Source organism: Silene latifolia, chromosome 1 (genome assembly GCF_048544455.1).
Source record: "Silene latifolia isolate original U9 population chromosome 1, ASM4854445v1, whole genome shotgun sequence".
Lineage (NCBI taxonomy): Eukaryota > Viridiplantae > Streptophyta > Magnoliopsida > Caryophyllales > Caryophyllaceae > Silene > Silene latifolia.
In genome coordinates this window covers 74,299,110-74,318,048 of record NC_133526.1, presented here as the reverse complement: position 1 = coordinate 74,318,048, position 18,939 = coordinate 74,299,110, and the positions used below count along the sequence as shown (strand labels likewise).

The 18,939-nt window shown below is 36.4% G+C and overlaps 1 protein-coding gene across 1 annotated transcript; it reads right to left on the bottom strand.

Annotated features, from left to right (window-relative positions):
* Positions 1 to 16,140: 16,140 nt before the first annotated feature.
* Positions 16,141 to 17,945, bottom strand: LOC141648890 (protein FAR1-RELATED SEQUENCE 3-like). The gene is made up of 3 exons (XM_074457599.1): positions 17,550 to 17,945; positions 16,400 to 17,218; positions 16,141 to 16,312 (listed from the first exon to the last, which is right to left on the bottom strand). The coding sequence occupies exons 1-3, from the start codon at positions 17,943 to 17,945 to the stop codon at positions 16,289 to 16,291; spliced, it is 1,239 nt and encodes a 412-aa protein (XP_074313700.1). The 3' UTR covers positions 16,141 to 16,288.
* Between the last annotated feature and the right edge of the window lie 994 nt (positions 17,946 to 18,939).

Sequence of the window (18,939 nt, the reverse complement as noted above, 5' to 3'; positions counted from 1 at the left end):
TTAACTATATTATACGGAGTATGGCTATTACTTGTCTTTTAAGAATTTTTTTTACAAAGGAGTAAATGAAAAGAATATTATGACTAATCGAGCTCGGACTTCAATTTTTTTAGCTAAATCAGCTGCAAGTTGAACACGAGCTCAAGCTCAAAATACTGTGCTGATCTCAAGCCCACTTATGTTTCGAGCACAGGTTAATCTGTAACACCCTCATTTATTTAAGAGCCTTTAGTAGGCATTCCTAGATAAATGAAGGTGTTACCATGTCAGTTGCCTAAGGTAGTGATTACAAAGGTAAACGAAACCACAGTACATTAATTAAATATAACGTTAACGGGCCTTATTACATTACTCGAAAATAATTAACTGTAATTAAATAAAATACAACTACTGCGGAAACTAAATAAAACGAATGATAAATAGTGAATGTCCATTCTAAGTGATCTAGACAGCTAAGTATACGCCAGTGCCTCACGCCCTTCTGCTCCAATCTAAGCCAGCTCTATTACTTGTAATCAATCTGCTCCCCAATAATTGGTTCATCACAGGTATTTAACGAATACATTAACAACCATACGGTTGAGTAACAATATCTAAACAACAAGAATAAATACAAGAATAACACAATCAAATATACAAATGCTCAAAACCCGTTCACAACTCCGAACACCCAAATATACTCCGAACACTCATATATACCCGAACATCCATATATACTCCGAAAACCCATATATCCTGCCAATCCCTGGACCGGGGTCTTCATACATCAACAATATAAATGTATGCAACATGGATAATAATTAATCAATGGATTAACAATAATAATTTTCGTTAATAAACGTCCAACAATCAGTACTCAATTCCAAACAACATCCAGATATTAATTACCATAAAAGCACATTCAATTTGAGTAGATAACCTACCTCAGCAGCTATAATCCAACAACGCGGTCCAAAGAATAATAATCAAAAGTACTCCACTTCAAATCCGTCACCTAAATACAATATTATAATTTAATTACTAATTATTCGATTCACTTAAATAATGCAACTAATTATAATTTAATTACGTTAACTATATTCTCATATAATTATAATACAAAATCCTGTTTAATAAAACCAAACCCAAAATCCATGAATTCAAGTCAACCTGTTAACACCCAAAACAAACCCACCAACATCATCAACACGGGTTGAACCCGTGTTCAACCAACCCCCATAAACCCGCGTAAACCGACACCTCACGACCACCACTGACGCTACCTAACACAGCCACCGCAAGCCCACACTACGACGCACCCATACACCCCTTAACCACCAGCCAAGCCACCACCCACAACCCATAACAACACGCCCTAATTCCTTTCTACCCGACACCAACAACACCCAACCTCCTTACAACCACCACCACACACAACCAGTGGCCACCACCATGGTCTCCCTTGACCCGTAGCGGTCCCACCAGTCATCGCCAATCCCCAGGTCAGGTCATGGTCAAGCATGATAACCCCGCACCCGGTTTTAAGGTAACACGACACAAACACCAACAATTATACAATTTTCGACAACCACCGCGCAAACCACAACCTTTAACCACCCCTTCGCCACCCTTAGCGTCGCCCAACCACCACGAGTCCAACCAACCTAGTCCCAAGTCAACCCGTGTCATAACAAGGGTTATAAACCCTTCTTAAACCTACAGGGCTTCCCCCTTTAAGACGCCCTAAACACCAACCACGGTGGTTAACGATGGTCAAGGATGGTCCCACTAAGGTCACGATGGTCCACGGCAGGTCCTAGGGTTAACGGCACAGTCAACGGTGGCTTATACGGTGTTATTACGATGATTTAATTAAATAAAGCGAGATAAATATATTATAAGACGGTCTTACCGTGAGACGATAATTTGATATAAAAATCCTCTACTTTCTCCTCCAGATCTTTCTCTCTTTGCTTCTAGTGAATTATTTGTGTTTTATGATTGTATATGTCTTATGAGGTCGGTATGACTTGCTTATATAGTTGTAAGAAGGAAAGAGGGAGGAAACTTCCTAATTTTCAATTACCTTTATTATTATTGTTTTACTATTATTATTACGTATTTAATTATTATACTTGCGTCTCCATAACCCATGTCACACGCCACACGTGAGACACACGAGTGCTACAACAATTCCTAACTCATTATTATTTAATTATTTTATTTCCACCTTACAACTTAATTATCTAATTTATATAATTATTAAATACCTTTTAAAATACATTTTAATATAATTCCACCGTCTGACTAACCATTAACCATGTCTTAAATACGGGGTATTACAGTCTTCCCTCCTTAAAAAGAACTTCGTCCCCGAAGTTCACCCAAAAAATGCAACTGGCCGAAATAACAACTCAAGTTAATTTAAATTAAATTCTTTATGAGGTACTTTTATTATCAAATTATCATAGAAATGTCACAAAATACGAGATGTTACATCCTATCCCCTTAAAAAAGGGGTTACGTCCCCGTAACCAACTTACTTAAACAAAAAGACTAGGATACTTGTCTCGTATTGCAGCTTCAGCTTCCCATGTAGCTTCTTCTACCTTATGATTAGACCATAAAACTTTCACGAACGTCGTCTCACCATTACGAGTCTTCCTCACTTTTCTATCCAAGATTTCTTTAGGTTCCTCAACATAAGACAACTACTCATCAATCTCAACATGCTCAGGCTCTAGTACATGAGTAGGATCACTCACATACTTCCTCAACTGCGAAACTTGGAACACATTATTGACCCTATCCAAAGCTGGACATAGTGCTAAACGGTAAGCTACCTCTCCAACTCTGTCTAATATCTCATATGGCCCAATATACTTCTGACTCAGCTTACCTTTCTTCCCAAATCTCATCACTTCCCTCATTGGAGACACTTTCAACAACACTTTATCTCCTAGAGCAAATTCTATATCACTTCTCTTCAAATCTTCATAGCTTTTCTGTCTATCCTGCACTGCACGCATTTTCTGACGAATAATGTGCACTTGCTCCACCATTTCCAGTATCATCTCAGATCCTAACACAACCGCACCTACTCTGTCATACCAACACACTGACTCCTGCACTTCCTTCCATATAATGCCTCAAAAGGTGTCATGCAAATATTAGCATGATAATTGTTATTATAAGAAAACTCAATCAATCCAACCTCTCCTCCCATGATCCACCAAACTTCATCACACAAGCTCTCATATCCTCCAATGTTTGAATTGTCCTCTCCATTTAACCGTCTGTAGCTGGATGGAATGTTGTGCTCATTTTCAACCGAGTCCCCATCAAGGATTGCAATTTCTGCCAGAACATAGATATAAACTTTGAATCACGATCATAAATAATATCCTTAGGCACACCAATTTTATCCACATACTTGACATAAGCTTTAGCCAACTTAGCTTTACTCCACATATCCTTCATAAGAATGAAGTGAGCTAACTTAGTCAATCGATCCACAATAACCCATATCATATTATTCCCCTTCTGAGTCTTAGGCAGCCCCACAATGAAATCCATCGAAATGCTCTCCCACTTCCCCTCAGGTACATTCAAGGATTGAACTTTACCTTGTGGTCTCGTATGCTCTCCCTTTACCCATTGACAAACCAAACATCTTACAACGAACTCAGCAACCTCCTTCTTCATCTTAGGCCACCAGAAAGTCTTCTTCAAATCTTTATATAGTTTATCTCCTCTAGGATGAACAAACTATGGAGTAGAATGACCTTCAGTTAAAATCCTTCTTTTTAATTCTTTATCATCAGGTACACACCACCTCCCATCAAATATCAAACTACCGTCACTGGCCACAGAGAACCGTTTCCCCGTGTCTCTCCCCATGCTGTAATTCACGGTCTCCCTCCACCATGTCACACGTGCATCTCCCGCTTGCTTCTCCCTGATCTCGGCATACAACTTCGGCTCAATGGTCAAATCTCCAATTGTATTCCCTTTCTTAATCATAAAAATGCCCATATTTTCCACCTCTTCAAACAATCTCACCCTATACATAGCAGTACACAAAGCATGGACAAATTTCCTATTTAGTGCATCTGCCACCATATTAGCCTTCCCTTTATGATAAATTATCTCCATGTCATAATCTCCAATCAACTCTATCCACCTCCTCTGTCTCATATTTAGCTCCTTCTGAGTATAAATGTACTTTAAGCTCTTGTGATCAGAAAATACCTTAAAAGTAGCTCCATAAAGGTAATGGCGCCACAATTTCAAGGCAAATACAACTGCTCCCAATTCCAGATCATGAGTTGGATAATTTGCTTCATACTGTTTTAGATGTCTCAAGGCATAAGCTATCACCTTCCCATTCTGCATAAGTACACACCCCAATCCATTCTTCGAAGCATCTGTATAAACTTCAAAATTCTCACTCCCTTCAGGTAAGGCTAGAATAGAAGCTGTAGTCAGGCGCTCCTTCAAGGTTAGGAATTCCGTCTCACAACTCTCATACCACTGGAACTTATTCTCCTTCCTCATCACACTACGCCAAATAAGACATTCAATAACGGTCAAATAATGCAATTACCGTTTTTAAATAGAAACACGGGACCATTATTGCAACGACGGTTGTTAAATTTATACCACGGTTGTACAAATAACACGCGACCGTTATATAACATCAAGAACCGTTATAAAATCTTCTAAGAAACCGTTATTAAATATTAAGAATGGTTTCAAATCCGTTATCGTAGTTTACTATTGACAACGTCTTATCGTTCCAAAACCGTTATTAAATATTATATATGATAACGGTTCATTTCGTTATCTTATTTAATTGAATGTCAAAATTTAACAACGACTTTATTGCGTGCAAAACCGTTGTTATATTCATCTGTTAACAACGGTATGTAACCGTTATCTATTTTTATTGATGAAATTTTCGACAACGGTTCTGCTTAAATAAACCGTTGTAAAAGTTTTGAACTCGACAATGGTTATCGTTCGTTATCTTATATTTTTGGCGGTTTGAATGGGAGGGAAAATATGTCAACGGTTATTTATCTAAATAAAACAGTTGTCAAATAATTGTTTCCAACGGGTTATTTTTAACCGTTATCGTTTTTAATTTGTTTTTTTTAAATGATTTTAGCTTGTTCTAGCAGCTGCTGAAATGCTATTTTTTCAGCAGCTGCTGAAAAATAGCATTCCAGCAGCTGTGCTTTGCAAAAATTCAATCCTGTATCAAAATATTACACCCCGCGATCAATTAAACCCAGTTTAAAAACAGTACAAACAGGATGATCAACAGCCAAAACACAACTTCTTCAGAAAAACAAAAGAAGCTAATACACAATGGCTCTATATATACACACTCGTACATAAAGCATGAGAAAACTATTGAGACTCCGCTAATGAAACAACATAACTGGCCCACATATTTCTCATCTGGTTGATGACCTTTGCTGAATATTCTGGGGCTTTGTTGAGTATTAGTGGAAACTACAATTCAAAATATACATAATCAAAATAGATATAATATATGGAAGTATACAGAGTTGAATTCAATTTACGTCTGAAATAGTTTTTAAGTCACACTAACCCGTATCGGAATGGTAGATAGTTTTCTGTTGATAACCTCCCACATGGACTGACAAACGTAAAAGGAGCATTGTTTGTCGTCTGGTGCTTTAGGAGACTATTATATAAATCACACACAAATCAGCTGAATTAGATAATCAACCTCTTGTAGAAACATTAATTAAATGATACGTGTAATTATTAAAAATACACTTACTAATGGTGTGATAAAATTGGGAACAGCGTTGCTTTTATATTTCCCAAGTGGACATAATCTTTTTTTTGCTTCAAAAACACTAATTCATAAATATACACACATGCCATTATTATTTGCATATATATGGTTCAAGTTATTCAATAACAAATAACATTATTGAAGGTTTTAAACTTACTCAGTTAACAGCTTTACACAACTGTCAGAGGGTTTGCCTTCACGAGAGTCAATCCCGTACACTGTTTTTGTTTCCACTTGGATTGCCAGTAACACCCAATGCTTCCTATTCAATTTGGGACATTGAACTGTTAGTTCATTTACACGCATTTAAGCATGTTAATAATAAATTTATAGAACCGTGATTCATTACAATAATCACGTACTATACATACATATTCTCATTGTAGGGGGAAAGCCATAGTTTTTTGGATGACATCAACCGACGAGCGATACTATTGATTTGTTCTTCGTATGAAATTTTGTGCACAGAGAATGCCTTAGGACTCAAGAATCTGTAGGCGTGAATTGGGACCTTCCACTCAGCGATCTGATTATTCAGGTACCTATTACGCCACATGGAATGAAAAATGTTATTGTAATTGATAATTTAAACAAACATCATTATTCGTAAATGGAAATGACTAAATAGTTTTATTAATAAAACTTACTTCATCCAAATCAAAATGTGAACAGTATCTAAATTGTCAAGTTCGACAAATTCTATCAGTTGCTTCGGGTCCAGTACGGCTATATCAGCTGCGCCCATAATTTCCTCTTAAATGTTAACCATGACTACATGCCCTCTAGGTGACTTCTATACAGGCAGGTTGTGCAAAGCCATCAGCGAAGCAGTTTTCATTTTTTTTCTTATATTCACACGATTGATAATAAGAATCATAAGCAGGCTTGACTGCAACAACTTCCGCTGACATAGTAGTAATTGCTTTAGCTGCCACCATGGCTTTGCTTAACTTCTGCAAATATAAAGATTAAAGTACTTACGATGTGTTAATATTCGTACCCTAATATATTTAAAGAACAAGTAATAATTAACGTCTGCGTATAGGTACCTCGGGGATGACAACATTGATTAGGTTTTTAGGCCATTACATATAAGAGCTCAGGGCTTCTTTCAAATAAGTGACCTCCTCATTAGAAAATGGTACATTTACTTCCTCATACTCGTCTTTATATAATTGGGACACTTCCACTTTCCTGCAATTGTGACGAAGGGGTATACCATGAACCTTAACTTGTTGAAGTCGGTCGTAAGCGAACACGTATCCCCTAGCAACAACTTTCTGTTTCCCCTGTAAATGGAATAGACGACAAGCCAGCTTGCAATCGCCCTTCACGACAGCTTTAATCAATTAGTACACATACATTCACTACCTTTAATAACTTTCATAAGTAAAAAACGTGTACTGAGATGAATAATTATAAACTAGCAGCTATTACCTTTTTCGGTGTAGAGAAGAACGTCTGATCATCAACTACCTCAATCTCATCCTGTGTCATGACCTTCCTGGCTTCCTCTTCCTCTTCAACTGCCTGATATCGATCCTCGGCTCCCACCTCAGTCTCTTTTGCCATTTCCTTCTCCCTTGACATGTCCTCCTCGGCTTCCTTCTGTACATTAACACTTGTCCATATAACACGTATTGATTTTCTAAATCATATAACACATTGTTTATATATATAAGACATAAATATTATTACCTCTTTTTCCTCCTCCTCGTTCTCCTCCTCCTCCTCCTCCTCCTCCTCCTCCTCCTCCTCCTCTGCTTCCTTTATGACTTCTTGAACCATATCCAACTCTTTTTCTGATGGCTTTTCCCCAGTTTCCAACATTCTTACCATCAACCTGGCTATTTTATGTAGCTGTATAGTAGAAATTAATGTCAGCATATATAGTTATAAATTACGTTGGTTCAAATACAGTATTTATAGATTACCTTCTTGGAATCATCACCACTTTGAGTAGTTTTCCCAAAATACTTAGTGATACCAACATGCGTCGATACCCCTCTCACACGACCTGGATGCTCTGCTTTGCCGATTACCCTAGCATGAATGTCATCACGTCCATCAGGCTTCCATTTTCCTTCCTGTACCTCATTTTCACATATCCTCTACATATACATAAAACCATTAAGCAACTCACAATTATATAACTCCGACCACCAGCGGTAGGGATGAAATATTTATTCAAACTTACAATTTTCTCTTTGATGTCCTTATCATATTCAGTTTTCGTCTTTTCATTCTTAGGAGTTTGACCTTCCACCCAAGTGTCGTGACGACTGGATTTTTTAAGCTTTGCCTACAATTCATTCATCACATTGATATCCTCTCAAAATATGTATGATTACTATGAACATATATAATATTCATCACCTAATAGTATAATACTATAAGAATTATGTACTTACAAGTTTCTTCTTAATCAATCTATAACCACCTCGGGAGCCGTAAAAGTCGGTCTTTTTCTTTGAAATGTTCGCCTTGTTCCTCTCACTCATATCCTTCATCAAATAGATTGTATCAAGAAATGTAAGCATGACCAAACACTAAACTAAGTATACTTCTTCTTATTATTAAGTTACCTTAAACTTGTCAGACAGCCTATAAGCGATATAGCTATCCCAATGGTCTTGACTGACATACGGATACTTCATTGTTGGTGGGTTCTTGTTCATCTCTCCGGTTTCCTTGTTGAACAAGTGCTTCTCAACAATCTTTAACTTCCAAGAACTGAGGGCTTCCCCTGTCTTTTTTTTAGGTACTTATTATACATTTCGGGGACAACGTAAGCTAACTGCATATATGATGAGCATAGTTGGTACAAGTGTTTCGGCTAAAACACATATCAAGTAGTAACTTAGTTTCAGCTAAAACATTTATTATTGTATATACATACCTTTATTCTGTTTATTAGCATGGTGTTCCGTATTTTACTCAGTTCACTGATACGCGGCGTACCGAGAGACACATACTGTCTTACACAACAACCAATCCAACTCGCAAAATACCTGGCATACTCACCATATGGCAGCCCCGTATATTTATCCCACTGTAAAGGATTAGGTATCTTTTAATTTATTGCTTCTAGGGAAACCCTGTGGCGCATTCGACCCGCAGCGTGTTGCAAATTATTCTCATCACCTGAGTCATCGCCTGACGCATTTCCATCGTTTCTTTTCCGCTTTTGGACCATATCTAAAGCAGAAATTAATAAACAAATAATAACAATGCATACTTATAATAACAAACAAATCTCTAGAGAGGAGGGTTTATTACTTCTTTAAAGAGGAGAATCCGGATTGATTTGGCGGCGACAATGGCGATGATGACGATGACTGCGACGGCGATGGGGTAGGCTGGTGGTTGAGGGGAAGCTCAATGTTTGAGGATATTATGTGGGGAAGGGGAAGCTCAGAGTATATATATATATATATATATATATATATATATATATATATATATATATATATATATATACTGAAGAAGGATCCGGTGAGTCTAGGGTTTTAAATGAGTCCGTCCTACCATTTCAGACCGTCCGATCAAAGACAATGGAAGCACAGGATCATGACACGTTGCATGTGACACGTCAGTTTTAACGGATGAACAAAACCCCAAAATTATCACGCCTGGTTTCAAAATTTAGATTTTTTTTCTCTCTCCTCTTCATTACACTCGCAACCGTTTTATCCCCAAAATAACAACGCAAAAACAACAAGATAACTATCACACAAATTTATTACCAGTTGCTGCTAAATTCAAGAACAATAATCAACGGATATAGGTAAATTCAAGCTTTAACTATATTTTTCATTATGTAATTACGATTTATGTTATTAATTTTAGGATTATGATGTGTTTTTGAAGGTAACTGACCTATATCAATTGATTTAAGTTATTTATTGATGTTCGTATGTTACAAAGGGCGATAATATGCGAGTTTAACGAATTAATTTTAGCAATGTTATAGTTACTTATTATTGTTTAGGTTATTTATTGATTTTAGTTTAAAATGCAGGAATAGTAGAAGGACATGGCGAAAAAAGTAAAGAAGCGATTCAAGTCCTAAAACAAAGAAGGGGAAACGAAAAAACAAGGAAGTAGGCGAAGAAGATCCAACTGCTAGTAGGAAGAAATTGAAACCGACATCAAGAAAAATATCGATAAAGAATTAGAAAAAAAAACCGTCGAATCACGACATTGTTGAAAATGCAGAAAAGCCTAAAAGGAAACAAAAGTATGTAGTGTTTCTGTTAACTTATTTTACCTTCTGTTATAGTAACTGAGAATGTATGTTATAATGAGGAACTATTGGTGATATTTTTTGACATGGTACACTCATGTTTCTACATGTTATAGTAATTGAATATGTATGTTATAATAACTAAATATGTTTGTTATAGTTACTTATTATGACGTTTAAACTGTTATGAAATTTAATCTGGAACAGTTTTTAAACTGCTGTTACTGTTGTCCAATATGTATGTTACAGTAAATAAATTTGTTGCCTAAGATTGTTTACATTGTTAAATATTTGTTCCCTTCAATTAGTAAATGTTTTTAATGTTGTTGCTGTATCACTTTACTATAACATATAATATTTACATTACAGGCCTGTGGAATTCGTAGTTAAATGTCGATCGACAACTTTGGTCGACATTATTAACAAGCTCACAGATGAGCAGAAGCAAGCAGTTAAAGACATTGGGTTTGGGGGCCTGTTAGAATTGAAAATAACTGAATTTCCAAAGGGAATATTAAAATGGGTGATAGATGCATTCAATCAAAACAGCTTTCTGTTCAAAGCTTCAAGAACCAAGGAGTTTATTCTGACGATGGACGATGTACATGACTTTTTCATGTTACCTAGGGGAGGTAAAGTAGTTGAATTTACACCGATTGGGCGTTGTAAAGCGTCGGCAGAAGAACCTCTGAAGGAAGAGTGGCGTACCAGGTTTGGATTAGGAGGCACTACGGAAATGATCAAGATAAACCACCTATCAGACAGATTAAAAGAAACAAATGACAATGGAGATGACTTCAAACGGGTGTTTGTGCTTTATAGTTTGTGCACCTTCTTAGCACCGACTACAAGTCATATACTTGATTTCAGACTGCTGAACGCTGTACAAGATGTTGAAGAAATCAAAAATATGAATTGGTGCAAGTATGTATTTGATAAATTGGTTAAAGGAGTGGAAGAATTTAAAGGTGGTAACAAGACACTCTGCGGGTGCACTATGTTCCTCATGCTAGCATACATGCACAGAATAGAGTTTAGAGGAGAAGTACAGCCCACTGAACTTCCCTTGATTCAGCATTGGACAGACGCAAAGCTCAAGAAAAGAGTATCTGATGAGAAAAGTGTAGGATACTTGGGAGATGGAACCGTAACAAAGACAAATTATCCAATATGCCTCCAAGAACATGAAAATGATGCTGAAAAAAAAGTAAAAAAGGATGGAAGTCGGGGATCTGTCTTAGAAAGGGGAAAAGTTTATGTAGCAATGGAGCTGCCTCCTGGGATTGAATCAGACGAACAGCTAAAGAAGAAGGCCATTGATGTAAGTTATTTTAAATTAAATTTTTAATGTTTATCAACTTATAGTAATAGCATACTAAATCACATTGTTTGATTATGATGTAACAAGAACATTATGATGATGTTATAGTAAGAGCAAAATGATGTTAATATGAGAATTATGTAACAGGACATTCATTTGCTTTTCCTTGAGATGAAAAGGGATTCTGATCTTTTCCATGCAAGGAATGTTGAACGTATGAGGATGTTCAAGGAAAAAGTACGGGCACCGGCAGGTTCAAATATTCCTGAGACAAGGAATGCAGCATCGGCAACACAAGTTACTCAAACAGCAACTCAACAACTGTACAACAATCCTGTATACCATGCTTATATGGATGAGCTGGTGAAGAGAACGAAGCATGCAAAAAGCCTTGATATACCTTCTTTTGAAGAGTATGAAGAATTGGTAAATGTATTCAACAAGTCAATGGATAGTGAAGAACACAACGGTGGAACGGGGAGCGAGAATCACGATAATATTGATAATAACTTGGATGACATCATACTGAACAATGACGTTACAAATGCAAAGGATAAAGAAACGTTGGACGACATAAGAACAAACAAAGAAGACTTGCCAACATCACAGAATACGAACAGCAGTGATTTCAGTTACGTGTCAGAACCTGGTACTCAGAACAAAGACAATACACAAAGTCCACTGGTCAGTGACAAGGATGAACCAGAAAATGAACTTGTCAGATGACGTGGAAGACAGAGCAACTGATAAACATTCATATCTACTACACACAAACAGAGAAGAAAAATGCATGGATTTAGTAGATTATGATTTCGGATGTTTACTCAACTGTTTTGATGCAGACGACGAGACTGCATCTTGTTGTCGAGTACATGATTGAAAACAGTGACATAATGAGACCTATGCTTCGACTGAGGAAGGAGGTAGTAGACTATTGTTATCTAATGGACCACAACTACGTCAATGAGTAAGTACACATTTCTATTTCTTACATATTTACATTATTAGAATTTTAATAAAACAACACTGTTTTTGTTTAAATAGTGAAAGGCTTGCAACATATGGAATACTCCACTTCCTGTCAAAGGATGATGCAAAAAGTATGATGGCCGATGAGCTGATAACAACATCAATAATAGAATGTTGGTCAATTATGCTTAATGAACTCATTGTAAGGAAAATATTGGTGATGAACCCTCCGAATATACTTTGGTATTAATCATATGGTATGTTACTCTAAGGGCTATATCTGTTATACTAATTGTTAGAGTATGTTATATTGGCAAACATATGTTACAATGCAATTTTTCAGGAACAAATCCTTAAAGTACTACAAACAGAAGATGAGGATAAGGAAATTGATGGGAAAAGAGCAGGATATGTGACAGAATTATTCAATGCATGGAGAGGATGGGGAAATTGTTGCAAAAACAAATTGAATTTGGACGCCGACATGGTAAGAGAAACAGTTTAAAACTTTTTCAAAACACGCAGTATTAATTATGTACTACTGCATAATCTAAAATATTTTGTTTCTTGATGTGTTGGTAGATATTCATTCCAATGATATTTAAGAAGCACTTCTTTTGTGCTTGTATAAATTTCATTGACAAGAAGATTGACTACTTAGACAATAGAGAGTATGAAGGGATCTTTACCGAAAATGAATATGTCGACATGGCGAATATAACAGTACGGATGCTAGACCCTTTGTAATACAAATTAATCTATTTTGTGCACATTCAGATGAAATCACTTAATTTCTACTGTTGTTTTGCAGGCTCACATGTTTGGAACATTTCTTGTTGAAAATGGTGTTCAAAAGGGGCAAATGGTTCAAAGTTTTGAAATGAGAAACGTGTTGTTCAAGTGGAAGTGTAAGGAATTGTATGACAATGTGGACTGTGGAGTGTTTTTTATGTTTCACATGTTGTTTTACATAGGCGAGCTTTTCGATTGTGACCTTGGCAATGCAACATCGAGGATTCTATATCGCGCAGAGTTATTGGCGATACTTGTTATGAGTGAGATTAACAAAGACAAGAGATAAACTGCTGGAAAAGTGTGAAGAAATAAAGAATGAAAGAGAGAGTTTGCTGCCAGTCCTTGTTGAGCAAACGTAGGAAAGCGGTCAAGAAGAAGCAAGAAGTAAGTAGATACTAAACCTCTTTATTAATAGTATTTTGCATAGTCTACCATATATATTTAAAGAATTGACCATGTGTGCTGGAAAACAGGAAAAGAAGAAGAGGTTGCATGGTCAACACCATCAGCAAAAATACAGCAAAACTATGATGACTATTTGAAGACCCCTATATCAGTATTGGGTAGTCGTAAAAATGGAACATCAGATGGCATTGGATGCACATTATACTGTGGAGAACCAGAACCTAAAGCTGAAGTGGTGGCAAGATTTATGCGAAATAATAAAAGCTTGTTCTCTTTAATTTTAAATAAGAGAAAAGAAGTGGCTGACTATTGCTTCCTGGATGACTACATATTGGATCAAAGGTATTGAAAAATGAATGCTTTTAATTTTTTAAAACTCGTTTATAATTGTATATATAACTGCTTACGCAATTTTTGGAAATAGTGAATGCGTGGTGGAATACAATGCGACAAAGACTTTGAAGAGACAAGAGATACAAACACTGATGTCAACAGTACATCTCAATCCAAATGTGGTAGAATGTTGGTCTATGCTGCTGAATAACATAGCAAACAATGAGCAAGGAACAAAAACAATCATGTTTTTTGGCATAAATCACATGGTAAATCTGTTACACTAGATAAATAATTCTGTTACAGTTCTGTACAAGGCTGTTACACTAAATACATAAGGCTGTTACACTAAATGCATAAGTCTGTTACACTAAATGGTTAAATCTGATACATTGAATGCCTTGGTCTGTTTTCACTAAATAAATGTATCTGTTTCACTGGATGAATTTGCATTGATGACTTTTATTATTCTTATGTTAGGAGGAAGTCAATGCACTGGTTGAAAGAGAAGCCAACGGTACACAGGTTGACACACAGGCCAATAGTGTGTATGATTGTTGGAATCAGTTTATAGACGATAACGCAGTATGCAACATCAATGCTGAACTGATTTTCATACCAATAGTTGCTGAAAACCACTACTTTTGTATATGTATCAATATGTCAAAGAAGATAATTGAAGTGCTCGACTGCCTGATTCATAAATCATGGAAAAAGAGCAAAGTTTACAATATTGCAAGAGTTGTGGTATGTAACTGTAGACTATCTCCCCTTTTACACAACACTTTCTGACTTCTTAAAAATACTAGTTAAATATGCGTTGTGTGACCTTTGTGTGCAGGCTGGTGTATTGAGTGACTATTTGGAAATGAAAGGAGTGAAAGGCGCAGAGGAGATAGCAGGATTCATGATCAATGAGACAAAATTGCCATGGCGGTCGCCTGATGTCACTGATGAGGAATCGGGATGCTTTTTAATGATGCACATGATTGCGTATGAGGGTGAACCGTATGCATCAGAGTTGCAGAAAAAGATTACGAGGCGCATATTTTGTAATGAAATGGCAGCCTCATTGGTCTTGGCAGACATAAATAAGAAACGAGCTGAAGTGATCAAGAAAGTTGAGGCATTTACAAGTAAAAAAGCAGAACTCTGGCCTGAGATTAAGCGTAGAAGGGATACTTTGAATGAGAAGAAAAAGAGTGAAGGTGAAACTGCTGCTGCAAACACTGTCCTAACCGAGATGCCTGTCTTACATACAAGGCCGATAGTGAAACAACTTTGGTAATTTCTTATATCTACAGAATAAAATGTATTTTGAATGGATTAATACATTTCAATAACTGTCAATTTTCTAATTAATGTAGGAACGAAAATGAAAATGCAAAGGATGGCAGTGGTTCACAACACACATTTGCTACGTATGGGAGGAGGCGAAAACAGGTAGCAAGGAGAGAAGGTTATCCCAAGAAAAAACAGCCAGTACAAGGAAATGCTGCAAAGAAATGAAGTTTATGTTAGAAGGAGAAATGGTAGTGAAATAGTTAAGACATGTAAAGACGAGTAACAGTTTATTATGGTTGTTAACATGGTTTGTTACTGTAATTATGTCCTGATGTTACAGTGTTGAACAATGATGTTATTGTGAAAACAAGATAATTGAAAATGAAATTTGCCAAAAATGAAATAGCCGTTGTGACAGTGACTATAATGACATGTTATAGTAACAAGTTTTTGATGTTACACTGAAAGTAATAATGTGTTGATGTTATATAGTTTAAGGAAAATGGTGTTAATGGTGAAACAAGATCACGTTGTGACAGTGACAATAATGACATGTTATAGTAACTAGTTTTTGATGTTACACTGAAAGTAATAATGTGCTGGTGTTATATAGTTTAAGGAAAATGGTGTTAATGGTGAAACAAGATCACGTTGTGACAGTGACAATAATGACATGTTATAGTAACAAGTTTTTGATGTTACACTGAAAGTAATAATGTGCTGGTGTTATATAGTTTAAGGAAAATGGTGTTAATGGTGAAACAAGATCACGTTGTGACAGTGATTATATTGACATGTTATAGTAACAAGGTTTTGATGTTACACTGTAAGTAACTAACCCGTTCAAGTAATTTTGTTACAGTAATAGTGTGCCGATGTTACAGTTAAAGGAAAATGGTGTTACTGTGAAACAAGATGACGTTTGTAATATAAGTATAACTTGTTGGCAACAAAATTATTGCAAACAGAAACTGCGTAAATGTTCTACTTTTTTTATTGAAGTAACCATGTCTAAAACAATTACATAAACTGTGTAAATGTTCTTATCTGAAAAAACCAAAAAAAGTAAAGTAATGTCTAAAATGGAATTGACTTAATGTCCATGCTGCTGCATCACCAAGACTCAAACATCCTCTTCAGAAGTGTCCTGTTTAAAATAAAAACAAGTAAATGATGCTTAGTAAAACAAAATTCAAACGATATGTAACGAGGAAAACAAAAAAAGAGAGAATACCGAATATATATCCTTTTTAGGACAATTGCGTTTGTCATGGTTCACCATTTCTTTGCAGCAGGCGCACAGTCTTTTGGGCTTCTGTGATTTCGCAATAGCCTCCTTCCTGGTAGACAAAAGCCTTTTCCCGCTGCCCTTGTTATTTGATATTTTTGGTGGTAAGATTGTAACTTCTGAAGAATTTGTGAAGCCCAACAATTGCTCTATCTCTTTCTCCTTGGATAATACCTCTGATGATGCAGGACTGACTTCCTCTCTAAAAGCCTTCAAATTTGCAGCTAACTCTTTAATTCGATCTACAGAAAGAGTTTTTGCAATAGCCATTGTAGAATAAAACTCTGACCACACATTAGAAATCTCCATGTTAATAACATCAGGAGGCTCACAATCCTCGACGAGATTCCCGGGGAGAATTGAAAAAGGATTTCTATAAGAAACCTTGCACCAGCGAGGGACAATGTATTTTCCAGGAATGCTTTTAAGAAGGTTAGCTGACAAAACCCAAAAAACATGTCTGCAAAGTAAACCTTTACTTTCAAAAAGTTTGCAAGTACACTTAACATCTTCTGTTGTGGCAGTGTAAGAGACCTGAAATGTAGTATGTCTCAGCTCATCATTTACATCATATACACGAATGTCCCCATTCAAGGGCATACCAGCAAGCCCGCAGACGGAAGTGTGCTTCAATTCAACTTGCACATCATAAAAAACTTTATGAGTATAGACAGATGCAGCATGTAACTCAATCTTAGTCGGCGATGGAGTAGTAACTGGTAAACTGTGCTCACTGTCCTTGTCTAGACATTTTTGTAGGTAACGCTGTTGTTCAATGGTGTTTCATAACGCAACTTAACTCAACCAAAGTTCCATAGTGATTCGATAACGCTTAAAGAATGAATTTGCACTCTCGGATCTCCGAGTTGTCCTTAATAGGCCTCCCATTGGCATGTCCCTAAAAATGCTGGAATCCAGAGATGCTTATCACGAAACATACTAGAAAGCCATTTATGGCCACAAAGGTCAAAGTCCTTCATAACTTCAAGCCACCTCTGTTCAAACTCCATTGGTTCTAAACCAGAATCCCACACAATGTAATTCAAACGAGATAGGAAATCGGTTTCTTTGCATGTGATTGCACCCACTTTTGCACCGACTTTCTCCATAATGTGCCACATGCAAAAACGATGACGGGCTGTTTTGAAGACTTTAGGAATGGCAAGTAACATCCAGGGTCTTGGTCCGTAACGAGACATAATGGTTCTTTTTGATCCATACAGTCCAAAATTTTTTTGAAACACCAAGCAAAAGAATGTTCATCCTCATGATCAAGTAAAGCACATGCAAACGTAACAGACCGCTTATGGTGATCAACTCCAGTAAACGGGGTGAATTTCATACGATATTTATTGGTTCCATAAGTAGCATCATAGCTAAGCGCATCCCCAAATATAGAATAATTCCTCCTACACTCAGCATCTGCCCAAATAACCCTGCTCAAACACTTATCATCATCAACCTCATACGCAAAATAAAAACCAGGTTTCATTTTTTTTAACTCTTCAAGGTGATTGATGAAAAGAGTTGCATCCTGTAAACTTATATAGCATTTGACATCCCTTGCAAAATTCTTAAAATCACAAAGTCGCTCCAACATTAGCATAACCATCTGCATATACTTTGCAAAGTTGAAAACTCCTGTCTGCCCCAATATTCAACTTTGAATTATCAATTATTAACTTTTTTTGGAAACCAGAAAGATGTCTAACAACTTTATGGAACTCTTTGTCTATAACAGAAAGAAGACGGTGATTATGAACAGCAACAAATTGATCGACTCTATAACCTCCACCCTCCACCGCTTCCACTCTCATCATTGCTGGACAACCAACCCTAGTAACTTTAACATTCCTTGAACCTTGAGTCTTAACAGTAGAATCAGTATCAACCTCTTGAGCAGGACACTTCAGTTTCCTCTTATTATCTCTAAAGCCTTGACGATTACAAACAATCGATTTCCTAAGTAATTCACCAGAACGGGTACGTTTTGTGGTATGCAGCCTTGGTTCAAACCCACAGAAATTGCATACACAACATAAAAACACATTGCTGAATCATAATCAACAAAATGCATGGATAGTTTAGGTGTGAAACCCTCCTCAACTAGCCTAGTCCATCTCTGACTACCACCAGGAGTGTAGCTCACTTGAAGTGGATGTATTTTTGTTGGGTGTGATGTGCACGTTGGAGTAAAAACAGAATCACGACAAGATTGGACTTCTGAATAAAACAAAATGAAAATAGAAAATAAGAGACTACATATAGCACATTAAAAGGAAGATTACAGTGTATTAATATTATTAAAATAAAACATGTTACAGTGAAATGAAATGGGTGTTATAGGGATATGATTTGCTATTCCAGTAATGATTACATATGTTATAGTCATTTATAACATGTTACAGTAATATAGCATACATATTATAGTCACATGGGATCTGTTAAAATAATAATACTAAATCACATTGTTTGATAATGATGTA

Bases quoted from the DNA above. Each gene is read 5' to 3' on its own strand.
- LOC141648890 (XM_074457599.1), bottom strand. From the start codon at position 17,945: ATGAAACCTGGTTTTTATTTTGCGTATGAGGTTGATGATGATAAGTGT. The intron at 17,219-17,549 runs GTGCAAAAGTGG...ATTGAACAACAG, and splicing joins GCACATTATGGAGAAAGTCG to CGTTACCTACAAAAATGTCT. The intron at 16,313-16,399 runs GTATTCTCTCTT...TATTTTAAACAG, and splicing joins CTAAAAAGGATATATATTCG to GACACTTCTGAAGAGGATGT.